The following is a 19,074-nucleotide window of genomic DNA, read 5'->3' as shown; positions in this document are numbered from 1 at the left end:
CAAAATAAAAATTTGTATCGGGGAAGAAAAATAGTTGATGATTTTACATGTCAGGGACAGATATTTAAAAGAAAATAATTTCATAGAAGCTGAATGATTCCAACTACAATTTTGTTTGTGGAAATTGCTGAAAGAATGGCGTGCTTAACGATATAATAGGGGGGTGTTAAACCTTCAGGTGGTAAAATAAGGGAAATGAAGTTTTTTCATTTTTGAGGTTCCTTCTGCACGCCACTGGTTGTACATCATTTTAGCCAGAATTGTATACTCTCATCCTGATTATTACTTTTAAAAATATTTTACATAAATTTGAGACAAAATCAATTAATAAAAGTTTAATATAATTACACTTTTTTAAAAATGAACATTAACTATTCTAAATATTTTTTTTAAATGAATACATAAATAATGAATAAATAATGAATAAATGATGACCTATCGGTCCATCATTTATTCCCTCGGGTAAGAAATATTCATTCCTAAACAAAAAACTGGACAGGAATACCCCATTCCTTAACTAAAACCTACTTATGCATCGTGTTTTTTCTTTCCAAAAATTTCACATCTTATGTATACTGCAAAAAAATGAGGCCATATTTTAATTTGAACAAAGCTTAGGGTAAGGGGGGGGAAATTTCGGTTTTTTTTCGGTTTTTTTGAAAAAAAATGGGGTAAATATTAATATTTTCAAATGAAACCAAGACCAGTAGAAAGCTTACGGAAAGGACTATCAGGTCCTAAAAGGACATTATCCTAGGACTTTTAGAAGTTGGCCGAAATTGACCGCAAAAAAGTTACCGATATTTCCCCACCACCGGGGGAAATATCGGTAATTTTTTTCAACCTAAAAAAAATCGATGAAAAACGGCCAAACGGCCAGTCGAACATAAATAATCATAATTAGTATAGGTTATAGGGATTATCCACAAAAAGTTTCATAATGATCGGACTATTCCTTCTATGTTAAAAATGAATTTTTTTGAAAGACGCGAATTTTCGATTTTTTTTTTCGAAAATTTTTTTTTTTTAAACTTAAAATTAATATAAGAAAAAAACGTATTTTATTACTTTTTAGGCCTGATCCTAAAAAAGCTCACATTGAACTATAGAGTTAGCCCACAAAACATGAAAATTGATTAAAAATTGACCTCAAAAATTGAATTTGAAGCAAAAGTGTCATCTTTGCAAAAAATCTTGACTACATTTTAACCTTAAAAAAATCGATGAAAAAAGGCCAAACGACCAAACAAGCGTAATAAATCATAATTAGTATAGGTGATTGGGATTAACCACAAAAAAATTCATAAAGATCGGACTATTCCTCCTATGTCAAAAATATTTTTTTTTCAAAGGACCAGAAATTTTGATTTTTTCCTCGCAAAATTTTGATTAAAAAAATAAAATTAATTTTTTTTTGTTTTTTATCTGTTCTATTCATTTTTAGGCCTAATTCTTAAAAAGTCCATATGGAATAATAGATTTGACAAAAGAAAACATGAAAACATGACCTTAAAAGTTGAATTTTAATTTCTTTTGAAATTACCGATTTTTCCCCCGGCGCCAACTTTGGTCATTTTTGAAAAAAATATTAACCCGATTTTAAAGCTCTCAACGGATTTGGAAAAAGCGGGCAATTTCTAGTTCAAAAAGTTTTTCAGATCAGCTCTAGGTCTTACCAATTTTTGTGTAGGTCGATCTTTACACACCTACTAAAAAATTTTTGAAAAAAAAAAAATTTTCGTCCGACTTTGAGACCCAATAAGTACCCTTAATATTCATCTCACAAAAAATTCATTTTATACTTTTTTGTAGGCAATTTAATAAGGAACAAATTTGCTTTTATGTTTTTTTCTGTCATTTGAAAGGAACATGGAGAAAAAGGTCATTTAATGAAGGTAGGTCGAAATTACCGAGAATAGCCCCTTACCGAAACTTCCCCCCCCTTACCCTACTTAAAAAGATATATTTCTCTCTCCATCCCTTTTTTTGTTCTCACTTTAAGCAATTTCTGACTCTTTATTTAACCATAAGTATGGATAAAGGGATAATTTTATAACAGTTTTGCCATGGGTTTTCGTCTACCAATCAAAATCAATCCTTTTTGTTAAGTTAATTGTTAATTAACCATGTAATTTTCTTTTTTTATATATAATTTTTAGCTAAAACTAAGACAAATTTAGTTTAAATGCCGATAATATACAAAAAAACAGTATCAAAAAGTTGTACGTTAAAATTTTTTTCTGCTTAATTACTTATCTAATTACTTCTGTTAAGTTGAAACAATTATAATGCATAAATGACCTCATAAATTTTTGGTTTAGGCGCTTAAATCTTTCTCATCACATATCTATCTACCCTTTTTCTATCTTTCTATCCATCTTTTAGTAGATTTTACTTACCTTTACCCGTCATAATATCGTGATATTATAAATCTATGATGTGTATATAAGGTGTCTAATTTATTATATTTTCTAAAACACTTTTAACAATAGTTAATATTTTTTTTTTCAATTGCTATAATAATTTTTATACCTATCGGTAAGGAAATTTTTAATAGAAAATAATGTTAAGATTAATATGCATTTCATCTAAAATGTATATTAATAGATTAATTGCTTCATTCAGTATCATAAATTAACCTATACATAGTATACATACAAACGTAAATTTTAGAGGAGCTTTCATCGCATATATTCAAATACATAGATAGTATAAAGTTCAAGTACTATCAAAGAAAGGATAAGTATTCTTTAAAATAACTTTATTGACTTTAGACTGGGAAAAATTAAGTGCAATACCCTCTTTTTACACAATAATTTCCAGCTACCAATGGCAGAATTTTTGACATAAGAAATAGAGAATATCAACTTTTCTCATAGTTTTATCCTTTCAAGTATATAGATATGTATTTGAATTTTAGAATACCTGAACCTGTACATAGAGAATTGGTATTTTGAGCATATATATGTTGATGCCCTACAGATATAATAAAGTTCTACAGACCATTAAAATCAAAATGGAATATGTGTATTCAAATTTTGTGAAATAGACAAGCTTTAAGAATAATAAGTAGAATAAGAAGACTGATATTTCTATCAAAAACATTATGATATAACTATCTTCTGTTGCTATCCTTATATTATTGTAAAAGGATCTCTGTCTCTCTGTCAAAGGATCTGGCTAACCTTGGAACTTATATGGTTCTCCTTTACAGGGAAGCTGTCATAAATCCTGGTATTTTTTTTACTTTTTCTTGTTAAAACTACAATTAAAGTTTGAAGATGGGGGTTCTTCACCACCCGCTCTCAGGGGCCCTCTAAAGACCTCTAGGGGTGTAGCCGCTAGTAATTGTTAAATTCACAGAAGGTATGTGTATATTTTTCTACTGAAATAAACCTATATATAAAGAAAGCTTTTTTCATATTAAATAACCCTATCCCTAATTCAAATATAAAAATTCTACTTTTCAAAATAGTTAAACAAAATATTTTCTGAAAGATCAAGTACCCAAATTACCTAATATCTATATTATATACTAGCGGCTTCGCCCCTAGCCTCTAGGGGCTTTGCCCCAAGAGATGATAAAAAAGTTAAGGTGAAAAAAATAAGAAGGACCAAGGAAATCTCCTACAAAAAAAGGACCAAGAATATCTCCTACAAAAAAAAAAAATTGGGGGGATTTTTTTGTTTTTGGGGGGTTGGGGGTGTCTCACCCCCCAAGAAACTAGCCTAAAACCACCACAGGACCAGTAGGTATATTCCCTAAAAAGTAGAATCCGATCGGTTCAGCGGTTACCGAGATCTTAAGCTTCAGACGGACGGACGGACGGACAGACAGACGGACGGACAGACATCAAGCTACTTTGTATTATATATATACTAAAAATTCGGCTAAATGCTGACAATTTAACAGCAGCAACCCAACAATTTACACACTCGATAAATTTAAAAAATATTGACTAAAATATAAAAAAATTAGAATGTATTTAAAATTGCAGACATATATCTTTACTTGAGTCTAACTATGATATACTTGTATATAACTATCACAAATTTGTGCAATCTTTCAGTCTTATTACAGCAAAAACACACAAAAGACATTGTCCTACTGGATAAAAATTGCAAAATTTTTAAAAGTATTCATATAGAATAAAAGTATGTTCAAGTTTTTTTTATTAATTTTTAAAAAAATTTTGTAGCTCATATTCCATTTCATTATGATTTTTATACAAAAAACATCTTTATATAGATTAAAATGAATTTTTTGGCCAATTTTGCGAATTTTTACACCTTTGTGAACTGTGATGAAAAATGTAGTAACTAATTCCATGTTTCATATGACATAATTTCCAACAACCACGACAACAAAAACACAATTCCTAAGGAAAGTGATCATTTAAACTTAATTTTGATAAAGTATGACTAACTAAAGGAAAAAGCAAGTCTCTGATTGGAGGAAAAAGTTGGAGTTATAAACCAATGGGAAGATGAATTATTTAGCTAGAGTGACAAAAAGGATTATAACTTTATTAAGCCTAAATTATATGGTTAATGCTACTTTCAGTTTATTTGAAATGTATAAAGAAATGTAAATATCAAAAAGAAGTATCCTAGTATTATATTGTAGAGCCAAATAAGCTTTAGGTTTAGAGTATTGTTTTAGAATATTAAACAATGATTTTGCTAAGTTTTTTTGAGGAAAGAAAAAATCCACAAATTTCTAAAGGTAAAAGTTTCTTCATCTTTGATGAAGATTTTTTAAAAGCTTTATCTTACTTCTCTAAACTTCAATGTTCCTTTTTATACTTTAATCGCATTATCTACCGTCTTCCTAAATTCTATAAAAGGTAAAATTTACCTTTTGGTATTGAACTATTTTTGGGGCAGATTTATGCTTTATTTTGAAAAGCTTATTATACACCTACGCGCTTTCTTAATGGAATGATTTGACACTTTAAGCCGTTTCTAAAGTCTTTTCTTTTAAGTATGGAAACAATATAGATAAGTATCAATTAAGCAAATATTTTGCTGTGATTCTTTGCTATGAAGTAACAAAAGAAATCTCATTTTACCAGACTAAAATGGTAATCAATTAGAACACTAAAAATATTAAAAGTTGGTGTATGTATTATATTTGTGCAGTCAAAAACAACACCCAAAGTTAAGATTTTATGTCAGTAGCGAAGCGACTCTATGAATTATTAATAACTATATACATTATAACTTACTTTATTCGTCCATCCGTCCGTCTCGAACGATTTGGAGGCAATATAGTTTCTACTTCTAGGGATATGGGATTAAAGATATGCTTCTGAAATAACTTCTTATGATTCTCCTAACCTGCTAACATCTAATCTATAGGTAATTAATATTGTCTGTTTTTAACATGTTCGGGAATAATGGATTCCTGCTATATTAGATAAGGTCATATGATTTTAAAACATTTCCGCAACTAAAGTTCTTAATATTAGTTGGTTAAATAAGTTTTAAGTTTTTGATATAAAATGATTCATAGAAATACGTCTTACAAAAATTGGCCTTTACATTGTTCTTTGGGCAAAACAATTCAATGAATCAACTTACCAGCATACAATCGAAATTTAAGTGTTTTAATAATTTTACTAAATTTATAGTTGTTATTTGAGTAATGAATAATACAACTTAAGCTTAGATAACAAAAGAATATTTAGGTACATCTATCTCCACCTATAAACGCTCTCTAGAATTCTTAAGATGTTGATATTGATAAATAATATCATAATAAGTTTAAATAAGATTTTTCTTTACTTGACGTTTTATAAAGACATACAGACATAAACACACATAATGATGAAAGCATAGATAGATAGCAAGACATTCAGACATCCACTAGATAGCCCATAACCAAAAACCAGTGAGGAAAGTCCACGGATAGCAAGGATTGGGGATTTTGCATGACAGGACACATTAACTTCAGATGGACATTTTTTTACATTTGGAAAATTAGATTCAGGGTATTTGTTAGTAAATAAGAATAAATATAAATGCCTAATTAATGATGGCTCTCTTCTTATCCGTGGTTAGAACCCTGATCTTGTCCTTCAATAATCCGACATAAAATTGTAAAATTTGGAGCCCAGGGCCATCAAAAAATTGAGTACTGGCCATTCAACATTGTGGGTTATTTCTAAAGTCCACTAAGATCAACAAAACTTTATCAAACCAAACCAATGTAAGGAAGTAATGATCTGTTTTGTTATATATTTGATAATTATAAAACCCAAAATTTCTGCACCTCTCTAACATTTCATATTTCTGGTTAAGCACTTACTGGGTATCTTACTTTGGACCAGGTTAGGTCAAATATGGGAAGTTGTATTTAGGTAAATAAAATCTCAGAAAATTAAATAATTTATGTTAATGCAAGAACAAAGTTTATAATCTATCAAAAAGAGGACTGGAATTGTACATTCAAAACTTATGCAAATAAAGCTACTGCAGAAAATAAACATATGTTTTTGACCAGTTGTAGCCCATAGTATAAAGTGAGAAGCCAATTTCGCGCATATTATCTAAATATCAATATTTAAGAATTACTACAGCATATCATTTAAATATATAAAGATTACATCTATTTAAACTGTATATTAGATTTTTTACGTCTTTCAATTCAAATTGGTTATTTAATCAAATATAAAGATTAACGCAATATTACTTTTTAAATGTTGGATCTTTTGCCTTTAAAAAGAAAAGTATCTATTTTTTATCATAAAATTATCAATCAAATTAAAGACCTTATATAAAGCAAAGGATCTTTGAAACTGGTTAATCAATTTGTTTATTCTTTTTGCAGTGAAGATTGATGCTGGATTGATTTTATACTCGAAATATTTAGGCTAGGGCCGAAGCTAATGGTGTATTTTTATTCTTAGATTTGTAGCGGGACAAAGTGTCTTAAAAATCAGCCATGTAACGTCATAGAAATAAGGGAGATATCAGGAGAAGGGGGAAAGAAAACCCCTAAAATAGAAGTGGATATGACGTAACATGGCTGTTTTTTTAAGACACTTTGTCCCGCTACTTAGATTTTATGTCTTTAATAAAATTCTTGAAAATTGATGGTCAAAATAAATATCTTACCGTTCTATCTAATAGATGTGAATGATGTTGGTGTAAGGTATTAGTATGGTGGTTATATGGTGAGGTGGGCGACACTCCCACCCCTAAACCCACCCCTGGATCCGCTAACATGCTACACCTTCTTCTTATTTGTCTTTCTCACAATTTCTAATTATAATTATCACTTACAGTAATGATAATAATAATAACACTCTTTCAACTAGAAATAACAATGTTTGTAAGTTTAGTATTTTTTTGTGCTAGAGTTTATTGTCTCTTTTAGTATATAATTATTATTAAGACTAATAATTTTCAAGGTGTATATATAATTATAATATGAGGCTAACTAGCAGCTTCTTCACAGCATATAGTTTTTCGGGAAACCCCTATAATTTTATCAACATTTATGTGTGTGTGTGTGTTTACTAGGGGGTGTGTCTGTGTGTGTGTGTGTGGTTTGGCTGCTGGGCCGGCCAAAATAGACAGATTACTTTACTTTTCTGATGAAAATGACTATTATTACAGATTTACTGTGACACACACATAACTTCAACTCAAACTATCTTCACATACTACAATTTTATGTGGGGGCTCTGGGGAGGGGGGCTGGGGGAGGTGTGATAGGGCGGGGATGGGGAAGGGCGGGAACCGCCCAAACAACATCCCGTCTAAAAGTCTCTCTTTATCCCTATCTTTCTCTCTCTCTTACTTTTTGCTTAATCTGTGTATAAGATATTCTATGGACCAAAAGTATCTTTCTCCCTCTCCATTTTTTGTCCCTCTAAATCTCTTTCTATGTCTATCTCTTTCTCTCTCTCTTTTAGTCTAAGAGAATCTGTCTCCGCTTTTGGAAATAGTATAATTATGGCTTTCAAAGGGAAGGATGGAGAAAAAGGAAAGAAACACACACACACACACACACACATACACATATTATTAGAGAGACGGGAAAATGGAAAGGGAGTGGGGGAAATTTCTTTCAACTAGACTTTTTGGGAAAGGGAAAGTGACGTAATATCAACTGCCTTATTCAGTTCCGGCCGGAGAAACAACCAATGGCGTGTCGTAGCGCCAGCGATAGCGGCACTTATTCGACCAATGAAAGGTGTTGTTGTTGGCGGCAATTTTACAAGCAAGTTAAGTTGGAAGATTTTTTTTAGTGTGTATTTTTGTTTGATGTAGGCAGGTAGACGTGTTATAATACCATCCACACACATACACAGGGGGGAAATAATACATTTTTAGGCATGACTTGATAATAAGTTAACATTTCATCCCTTCAATAGATTGCTTTACAGGCACAAATATATCACCAGGGAAAAAATTGAAAAACAATACAAAAACAAAAAAATGCGAGTAAATTTTTAACGTTATGAGCATTTTTTAAAACAGCCCTGAACTGAACTCATTTTTGTGAGTAAGTTAATTTCTTTACTGTCTTTGCTGTAGTATATAGGCCTGTAAGAAAAAAGGGTGGGATGGAGGGCGGTAGTGGGTGGTTAAAATGGCTGTTGTCCGTCAAAGCTTGTTATCCCAGCCATCAGCTTCGCCCCAGACTTGTTTGCTTTTCATAATTAACAGTTTACTTTAATTATTACAGTAGACATGTAAAGGGTTTGGACACAAAATTACAAATTTAGTAAAATATAACATTTTTTTTGTAAATACCTAAGAAGGAGGTTTAGTAATGTACGATACTAAAAGGTACCAAACTATTGTAATGAAAATCAAATAGTAATAATTTATAAAGGTAGAATTATTCTTCTATATCTTTTAAGAAGCTATCTTTATGTTTGCATCTAAAACAGTTAAAAATATTTAGTCATTTTCTTTCTATTTCTTTTCTTACTGAAAAATCAATCTACCACAGTATAATAGGTCACAGTATAATATTCCAGGGGCGTTCAGATATGTCAACAACCACCTTAAAAAGGTATTTACACCCTACCCCATCCCCCCCCCCCCCAACTGTACACACTCTAAGCACGCGTCTAAATTTTCTGTATGGCATATTCCGATAAATTATTGTGATTCTCTGGGAGCAAATTTGTCTATCTCCGGAAATTTTACAATATATTTATACCAAGTTTATCAGGGAGGGAGGGAAGGATACACTATGCTGTAAATTGTTTTGTAGTTCTATGGATTTGAACTTTAGGTAATTTTATTCAATCTTGATTGGTTGGTTTAAACTAGCTGTATTTAAATATTTCAACCAATAATTTTAACCTACTTAAGGGGTGATTTTGTAGAAGTACATAAAATTTTCGTCTTTTCTCCTATCCCTGAAGAGCCATGAATTTTTTTTGAAAGGGAATGTCTATTCAGGGCAGAAGAATGGATTACCTAGGTTAATATAGAAAAGTTAAGTGAGAGTTAAAAGAGATAGGGAGAAAAGAATAGAGAAATATAGAGAATTACCTTAATAAAAGTAGTGGAGAGAAAGAGAGCAAAAACGTGATAAATATAGATATAGATATACATATTGTAAAAGAGATAGGAATTCTAAACAACATTTATTTCCACAAGTATACGCATATTCAAGAAGATACCAATAATTTGGATTAAATTTTGTAAGTATGTATATATGATTATTTGTAGACGTAAAGCAAATTGTGACTAGAAATAGATATAGATGGGCTAGGTTAAGTTGGGTTAGTTAAAGTTTGAGCTAAGGTTTGAATCCCTGTAGGGCTTGAGTGTATTTCAAATAAAACCAAATGATAAATATTTTATGATTAAGAATATATATTGAAGATTTTTATTGATAAAACGGATGGACATCGAGTGTAAAATATTTTTGCTTTTATAAATTACTATAAAAGGTGAGAGGGATGAGTGCTTGCACAAATTGAACCTAAAAGGATTTCGTCTCCAATTCCGTGACCAGAATATTTACAAGGAATTTATATCCAAAATTTATTTGTATTGAAAGGGTCAAATTCGACATCATTATGGAGGCAATTTTGGGGGTAGACTTACATTACAACGAAAATTGCTAAAACTGAACCCCGTATTACTGTCTTAGAAATCAACTTAGTGACGTAACAAAAAATTGAGGGATGAGAGGAGAGGTGGGAAAGGAAACCCCTAAAAAAGGGATGGATAATAGAACTGGTGGGATGGAAAATAGGACTGATCGATAATTTATGATTTATAAAGAAAATTTAGGAAATAATGTTACAAAGAGTACAAAATACTATAATTTTTATACTCTTTGTAAATCTGTTTTTATCTTTCTTTATTTTTCCTTCCAAAGAAGAATTAATATAGATTTTCTATAAATAAATATCGGGTATAGTCCCTTTCGTAACATGGGACCTTATGGGGCGATTCTTCGTATTTTTCACAGTAGCTTTACTACTAACCTAACCTATAAAAAGTCATTTTAAAAATACGACAAATCGCCCTTTAGAATAAGCAATAGCAATTTAGCTTTTATATTATTGTTTTCAATGCATAGATTAATTTCAATTTTTCGAGCAAACATAGTCATTTGTATAGTTTATCAAGCTTCTGTCTGCAATTTATCTATGACAAATATAAATCATTGTATGAGGGAAGAGGAGTGAAGGGGGAACCGCTTAGTTGGAACGTATTGTTTTAATAGCGGCGATTTACATTGAGGGAATATATACAAAAATTTAAAGCAGATCCAAATCGGTCCAGCGGTTAGCAAGTTTGAAACATATTGTATACCTTCTTCAGCGAATATTTCTCTTTTTATGTAACCCCTTTGTATTTTCCCTGAATTTTGGGGAAAAAAATAAGGATGACAACGTCCATAAAGGCGAAGTTCTAAATCGGTACCAACGAACATAAACATTCATTAATTAAACTGAAAAAATGTAATATAAACCCTTAACGGTGTCCCCCCCCCCCCTCGACCGATTAAGGTGCGGCAAGGGGCCCGACTGTTAAGGGCAAATGTATAAAAGTCAAAACAAAATTGTAGTAAATTTGTTAAAACTGCTTAAATAAAGGATATCGTTTAAGGACATAATAACATTTTTAGGAATTGATTATAGAGATGCTTCGCTTATAATATTGTATTTTGTTGTCATAGGAATCAGTATTAGCGAGTAACTGGTTAAAAATTTTAGATCATTTCTTTTATATATTTCAATGATTCAGTTTAACAAATACAAAACAAGGATGAACCTCCATAAAAGCGAAGTTCTGAAAAGGAAGGAAAACGAACAATAATACGTGTAGAGTGTCAGAACTGAATAATCAGAATATAAATGTATAAAAGTCGAATTGTACGTTTTGTTGAATGTTTAATACTTACATTTTTAAGACTTGATTATAGAGATGCTACACTTATAACATTATACTATGTTGTCCTAGGAATAAGTATTTCAAAAATCAGTTCAACCGGATTATTATATCACATAAAAATTTGTTACTAAAAAGTTGAAAATAAACAAGTTCAAAATGGACGTTTATAATGAATGATTATAGAGTTGCTACTCTTTTTAAATCATACCTAAATACTATAGGAATCATCATGCATAGTTTGAAATCGATAGGACAATTTTAACATGCCTAAATTAACTAAAAAAGCTAACAGTTACGGAGGTATATACCCTAATTATAGAAAAGCTTCGCTTTAAAAAGGATAAGAAGATGAAATTATACAGTCAAACATTTTTTTATTTTTAATAAATTTTATAGTGTATTCAACATTTAACAACAAAGATGACAACATCCATAACAGCAAGACCATAAAATCTCTTAATTACTGATATTTAAATAAACATCAAAAATTAATATAAGCTTTGTTATCCGGGACCTTCGGCCCCTTGGGTCTAACAAAACTTATTTTAATATTTCTATTTTCATTTTCTACAGAAAGCTGACTATAATACGATGAGATATATAACTATTAATATACAAAAAAAAACACAACATTTTATACTTTATCACAATAGAAAAAACATAACAATTATAAATATTTACATCACCTAGATTTTGACAATTAAATAAAAAATGGATAAAAAAAAGTAAAACTTAAAATAGAAGGCAAACATATCTAAAGAACACAACTTCAGATTTCTTGGAAAGACTTTTTGGTTTGTTTTTGTAAGGTACATTTTTTTGTTTTTATCATTTGGAACTTTTCTTTATTTTTTTTTTAATGCAAAGTTAGATTTGTCTATGTTTTTTAATTAGTTCTTAATAAAAAAATAATTTTAAAAAAAGAAAATGCATTGTTTTCATACCCTGAGACAAATAGTTAAAAAGGTTTAAATGTTTTTTTACTTGCAATGTTAAAAAAGGGAGAGACGCCCACGGCTTCTGGGTGGCTTTTCTGAAAAAAATATATAATATTCAACATTTTATAATATTTACTCAATTCAATATTTTTTTGAGGATTCCCTTGAAGTGTCCAGTCAAGCAGAAACACCCCATTAGTTGGAAAAAATTTTAAAATAAAGTATGGGATAGTTTTTGGTGTGTTAGTATTTTATTCTAATTTAGGTTAGGTTAGGTTAGGTTGTATTGGGTTTAAGATAACCCCTCACAATTTAAACTATCTAAAATGTTAAAGGAGAAGTTTCTATTCTCGCTAGGCAATTTGAAAGCACCATTCTTTATTATATTGTTTGCATGATTGACATAGAAACAGAGGGTACACTTTTTGAAATTTCAGGTATAGTCCCTTTCGTGGCAATTCCTCTATTTCAAGCCCCTGCAGGGGGCTCTAACCCTGTGGGGAAATTGCCTATCCCTGCAGGGCAATTATCTAACTTAACCTAACCTAAAACAACCTATAAAAACTAATGTAAAAATATGACAAAACACCCTTTACGAGGGGTTGCCACGAAAGGGACTATAACCGAAATTTCTTTGATTAATAAGCCAGTAATTTGGAAACCTATATACGATATCTACCTGTAAAGTTATGATTTCTATTGTTCAATGTCACTGAATTTGGCATCCAAAGACCAGCAAATAAGTGCCCTTTTGATTTTGTTAATAGAAATAAACCTTACTGATATCTGTCTTAGCTTAAAATGTTGGGGGAAGATTAATTTATCGTCTATTTACATTTACTTATACACGGAAATCTTTAGGGGTAAGACAATGGAAGATAAATTGATATATGTCCCCAATGATGATACACAAAATCATTCATTCTTTAAATTAAAATTACCCTGATTCGATAAAGGCACCCAAGGATTTTTTGTGCAAACGAAAATGATAACATAGTTATAAAACTTTGCCACTTTGGGTACCAATGTAATTTACAATACAATGTCCCATCCCTTCTGTACCTGTTTCTAAATTAGATTCCAAGGTATTGTTGTTCGCCTGTATTTGTCTTTCTGATTCATGCGTACCTGAAAAGGAAAATTTTATAGTCTGTTTCATGGAAAGAGAAGCAAAGGCACAGCTATACGTCCCCAGGGGCCTCTAGGGCCACTTGAGGTGGTTTTAATTGAATTCGACCCCCCTTCTCTTTTATTTTAATTGTAAAAAGATAAGTAAATCCCCCCTAATTTTTTTTGAGGTTTGATCGCCTCCCATAAAATAGTTATAAACCTTCTAGGGACCCAGGAGATGATACATTGTAAAGGAGAACTGTTGTACAATTCAGTGGTTAAGGATCCCTCGGTACATACTCATAGCTAGATATCCTGTTTCTTTTTTATAAAGATAACATGTTAGATGCAAATACATCATAAATTGTCTTAATTATGACTTTTTTATGTTAAAGGGACTATCCACGAACAAGAGCAAGTGAATATACTAGGTTTATGTTTAGTATTTGGGTTATCGACTAAAAAGTTATGCTTCACCATTGTTTACATGAAAAAACTTTGAAATGTAAAGCATTTTTTGATGCAATATCATCAAATGGTTTGTTGAGTTCAAAGGACAAAATAAAATAAAAGCATCAAATGCTGTAAATTGTAAAAGTACATTAATTAAACTGTTTAAAATATTGAACTTAGAACTCATCAAATTTTATGATATTGCACTAAAAGATGCTTAACATTTAAATTTTTTTTCTCCATATAATACTATGATGAAACCTCAATTTTTAGTCGATAAACCAAATATTACAAATTTTATGGATCAATGCTGGAAGGTGCTTAGAATCACTTGCTTTTGTTCGTGGATAGTCCCCTTTTACTTTTATTAGAATAACTGGGTATAGTCTCTTTCAGAGCAACGCTCTTTAAGGGGCGTTTCTTTGTTTTTTTTCAAAGTAGCTTTTCTCCTATTTCTAGCCCCTGCGGGGGGCTCTAACCCTACGGGATAAATAGCCTAACCCTGTAGGGCAATCACCTAACTCAATTTAACCTAACCTAACCTAAAATAACTTATCAAAAGCCATTTTAAAAATACGACGAATTGCCCCTTAAGGGGCGTTGCCACGAAAGGGACTATTACTGAATAACTGGATGTTCATTTTTGTTTTTGAGATTTACTTTTAAAAATATTAAAATTATTGGTGGAAAAGTTCTGACAATGCTTTTTTTGTTCCAATAAATATTTTATAAATGTCAATTATGTTTTTATACCAAAGAATAAGAGTAAATTCACGGTCATGTGTCCGATGCTTTCCTAATGTTCCCTCCCTCTCTCCCTGATATAATATTTTACCTGGCTAGCTGCATCTACTTCTGAATAGACGTACAAGGTGAACCAGAAAATTGGAACCGCTCGCTCAAGCTTCATTGCAGATATGAGGGTGACAACGTTGCACACTGGATGTTAGGTTAGGCCTGAAATAACAAGTAGGGTTGGGCCGGATAATTTTTTGGCCGGATACCGGATATCCGGTTGATTTCAAATGCCGGATATCCGGATATACTTTGAAAATACGAATAATCACTCCTTAAGGGGCGTGCCACGAAAGGGACTATACCCGCAAAAAAATTTCTTCATAAACTGGTGTTTTATATTATACTAGAGGTTGCGTCCCTAGTATCTAGGGATATTAGAAGGGACATGAAAGTGCAGAAAAATAACTTAAAACCTTACAACGACTTTTTTTGTAAAAATTAAACAGCCTAAAACCACCCTGGGACCTATAAGAAGCTTATATTTATATTTTTACTTAAACAAAGCATTTCATGTTATCTAATACTAAAATATCCTATAGTCGTACATCCTCATATGTATTATAGGTGTTCAAGTCCTGAAACTCCAGGTCTCCAGAAATCTTTAAACGGTTCCTGTGACTGCAAATTTTTACTTAAAGATTTCAAATTTTAAACTTAGGCTTTTTTATATATCTTCATGACATATTACAATTTCATAAAATCCGTTGCCGTTTACCTGCCAACCGTCGGTTTGCGGCTGGCAGCTGCCAAGTATTGCTGCCACCGCCAAAATTTATGTATTGAGATTTCTAATATAAAAGGGGTAGTTTCACAAAATGCATTTGAGCTTAATTTAGTGAACCACATATTTTTTTTGCTAGTTAATGGGTTAAACTATATTTATATGGTATATTTTAGAAAGAATTTCAATTTTCTACCACGTAGTTTTGAAAATATCAAGACTAGAAAATCATCTTTTTAAAGTGCATATATCACAAAAAGACGATTTTCAAGTCATGATATTTTCAAAACTACGTAGTAGAAAATTTAAATTCTTTCTAATATATGCCATATAAATGTAGTTTAACCAATTAACCAGGAAAAAATATGCGGTTCACTAAATTGAGTTCAAATGCATTTCGTGAAACTACCTACCCCTTTACATAAAGATAAACATATTCAGAAAAAAAAAATTCTTCTATTTAAGATTAAAAAAACAGAGATTTTTGTTGTAAAATATAAAAGATTATATTGCCGGATATCCGGCCAGATAGTTTCAATATCCGGTATCCGGCCGGATATTGAAAATGGCCGGATATCCGGCCCAACCCTAATAACAAGGATTAGTTTTAGTGTGCGACACTTTCCATATTATGGAGAAAGATATATTAATACTTGGATATTGCACAACTTTGGGCACCTGTATAATTCTTATTCCAGTGTCCCCTCCATCACTATGTAAAATCTTTGTAAAAAGTTACTTTTCCTTTAAAACCGATTATTATCCCTGAATTAAAACCGCTTCTTAGCCATGATGAAAAAACGTGCATTGAATCTATACAATTTTTTACGAAAAATTTAAGAGACAAACAAAACTGGAATTGATCTTATAATTTACACTTTTCCAACCGCGGAAAGCTGTCTATAATACTATGCAATAAAAACTACTACCTTGTAGATCGAAACTCAACCTGTACTTCATCCTGCCGCAAAAAAAAAATTTACTTTGATTTATGTTTTTGTTTGTACCGAAAGATAATTATAACTATTTTGAAGGGAGGGTACCTTCACCCTCCCAAATGTAATCGCCCCCCTGGAAAAAACCATTTTAAACCTACAATAGAAAGTGTAGGGTAGACTATAGGAACATAGCCGCCGCGCTGGTGTAAAGAAAAAAAATGAATTTCCAGTATGGCTTCGCAACTGATTGATATCCGCTGGATTAAAACCAGTTCTTAACCATACACGTATTACAGACTAGTTTCTTCTAGGTGCAACCAAAACTGGTTTTAATGTTTTCATTTTCATTTTAATATCTGCTGAATATGATGCAACTTATATCAAATTAATTTCTTTTCCTGAAACCACCCGCTTGGCGTTGAGTTGTTGGAATGGAGGATACAAGTTGTTCATTCCATGGGCGACATCTGCTATAAATAATGCATTATAAAAAAATAAAAGTATCTTTCTGAAGATTGCGAAAGCATGATACTTTAAGTTAAAGATAAATAAAATTGAAGTAAACAAGGATGACAACATTTATAAAAGCAAAGCACTGAAATGGTAGGACAAACGGACATTAACACTTGTATAGTGTCTGAACTGAATAACCAGAATATAAAAGTATAAGAGTCGAAGCAAAATTGTAAGTAAATTTCTTGAAAAACTGCTTAATACAGGATAATGTTTATGGACATACTTACCTATTTAGGACTTTGTTATAGAGTTGCTTCGCTTATAATATTGTTCTTTGTTGTCCCAGGAATCAATATACCAAAAATCAGATCAAACGGATAATTAGATCAAATCAAAATTTGTTGTTAAAAAAGTAAAAAAAATCAATATGTTTAAAACGGACATTCTTGTAATGATTATAGAGTTGCTACGCTTTCTAGATCGTACCTAACTACTACAGTAGTCATCATGCAAAGTTTGAAATCGATATGACAATTCTAACATGCCTAAATTAACGAATAAAAGCTATCTATCTCGGACGGACGGACGGATGGACTGACGGACCATCCCTATTTATAGAAAAGCTTCGGTTTTAAAAACATTGTTTTACTATATAATATATCTACAAACTACAAATACATATATCAAATAATATGAAAATACAAATATGAACAGTTAATTCTGAACTAAACCATTTTTACACTTAAATTTTAATTTGCTTGTAGATATTAAGACAAAAATTGTTTTAAAATTTGACATTGTACCTTTAAAATTATATTCTATACAATAATCCAAACTGTATATAATTCACAAATATCTTCTCATTAATTGTGTACAGACTGATACTGAGACCAAAACACTGTCTGTCGAAATACACACAGATGCGCGGGCACTAACCAATTGACCCTCGGCTAGCATACATTTACTACCTCCCCCTTTTTTGGAACGTCTCTACTTTCTCACCAAATAATATTAAACTTAACATACCATGAAGAGTGAATTGTTTAATTCTTCCTTCCTTTTTAACTCCGCCATTTTTTCATTGTATAAAGACTTTCTTCCCATTCTTTACTGAAATGCAAACTATTTTTTTTTTGGAAATATAAGAATGATTCCTCTTAACTTCTACATATAGTTAGGAAGCTACATGGTAAAATGTGATAGCCTGATATCTAGTTGCCGAAAGTGTACGCAGTTTCCTGAGTGTTTCCTCATCCTAGCTCAATATTTACTACTAGCTAAAAAAGCTTCAAACTTCAAAAAAAAAAAATCAAAATTTAAAAAATTCAAATTTATAATGTATATTGTATAAATCGTTTACACATTCAAATTTTGATTTTTTAAAGGGAAGTTTGAAGATTTGTAGCTAGTAGTAAATATTGAGCTAGGATGAGGAAACACTCAGGAAACTGCGTACACTTTCGGCAACTAGATATCAGGCTATCTAAAATGTCCCTAACTGACGTAAACATTGACTTGCGAGTATATTAAAAAATATTGGAGAATAGTGTGTGCAAAAATATAATATTGTACTTTGTTGTCCCAGGAATCAGTATAGCAAAACTCAAATCGATCTGATAATTAAATCATATAAAAATATGTTGTTAAAAAAGTGGAAAAATCAACATGTTAAAAATGGACGTACGGACATTTTGGTAACGATTATAGAGTTGCTACACTTTCTAAATTGTACCTAACTTATACAGGGACCACCATGCATAATTTGAAGTCGATATGAAAATCTAACGTGCCTAAATCAACGAAAAAAGCAATCCGTCACGGACCGACGTACCGACAGACCGTCGGACCGACCCTAATTATAGAAAAGCTTTGCTTTAAAATGTATAACAAAAATGGTCTGTTTTTCTTGCCAAATCCCCGGATTAAAAAATCAAAACATTAATCAGCTGTTTCAACTAACCTTCAATTTTAAAGATATTATAATAAAATTTTTTTTGCAAAAAACGTTGATTTTGTTAAATAAAAAGTAAGCAAAAATATTATACAATTTATTAAATATTTTTTTATATTTTTTAAAAGCAAAAAAAATCTTATTTTCGGAGCTATATTAACAATTCTTAAAATCTTCATACTATCGAAACATCCTATTATTTTTACGTCACACTGATAATTTCTAAGACACTAATACGGTGTTCGCTAAAACTTATTAGTTTCCTCTTACAAAAAATATTTAACAGGCAGATATATTTTTGTTTTGGGTATTTATTATTTAGTAATAGGA

The 19,074-nt window shown here is 30.9% G+C and overlaps 1 protein-coding gene and 1 long non-coding RNA gene across 5 annotated transcripts in view; both read right to left on the bottom strand.

The window, feature by feature from the left end:
* LOC145316983 (transcription factor Sp9-like) overlaps positions 1–7,674 on the bottom strand; it is a 43,243-nt gene extending 35,569 nt beyond the window's left edge. Inside the window, exon 1 of the mRNA XM_080157841.1 lies at positions 7,120–7,674. Within this exon, the coding sequence (XP_080013967.1) occupies positions 7,120–7,230 (111 nt within the window). The 5' untranslated portion in view covers positions 7,231–7,674. The remainder of the gene's footprint in view (positions 1–7,119) is intronic.
* Positions 7,675–11,733: 4,059 nt separating this feature from the next.
* LOC145316685 (uncharacterized) lies at positions 11,734–17,870 on the bottom strand. 4 transcript variants are annotated; one of them, XR_013878651.1, is made up of 4 exons: positions 17,820–17,870; positions 14,716–14,837; positions 13,380–13,445; positions 11,734–12,412 (listed from the first exon to the last, which is right to left on the bottom strand). It is a non-coding gene; the product is annotated as an uncharacterized LOC145316685 (long non-coding RNA). The 4 variants fall into 4 exon arrangements; XR_013878650.1 differs by lacking the exon at positions 17,820–17,870 and adding an exon at positions 16,326–16,367; XR_013878649.1 differs by lacking the exon at positions 17,820–17,870 and adding an exon at positions 16,329–16,367.
* Between the last annotated feature and the right edge of the window lie 1,204 nt (positions 17,871–19,074).

Source organism: Acartia tonsa, chromosome 1 (genome assembly GCF_053477335.1).
Source record: "Acartia tonsa isolate MP-2025a chromosome 1, ASM5347733v1, whole genome shotgun sequence".
In the NCBI taxonomy this organism is placed as follows: Eukaryota; Metazoa; Arthropoda; class Copepoda; order Calanoida; family Acartiidae; genus Acartia; species Acartia tonsa.
This window is presented reverse-complemented; position numbering and strand designations above follow the sequence as displayed.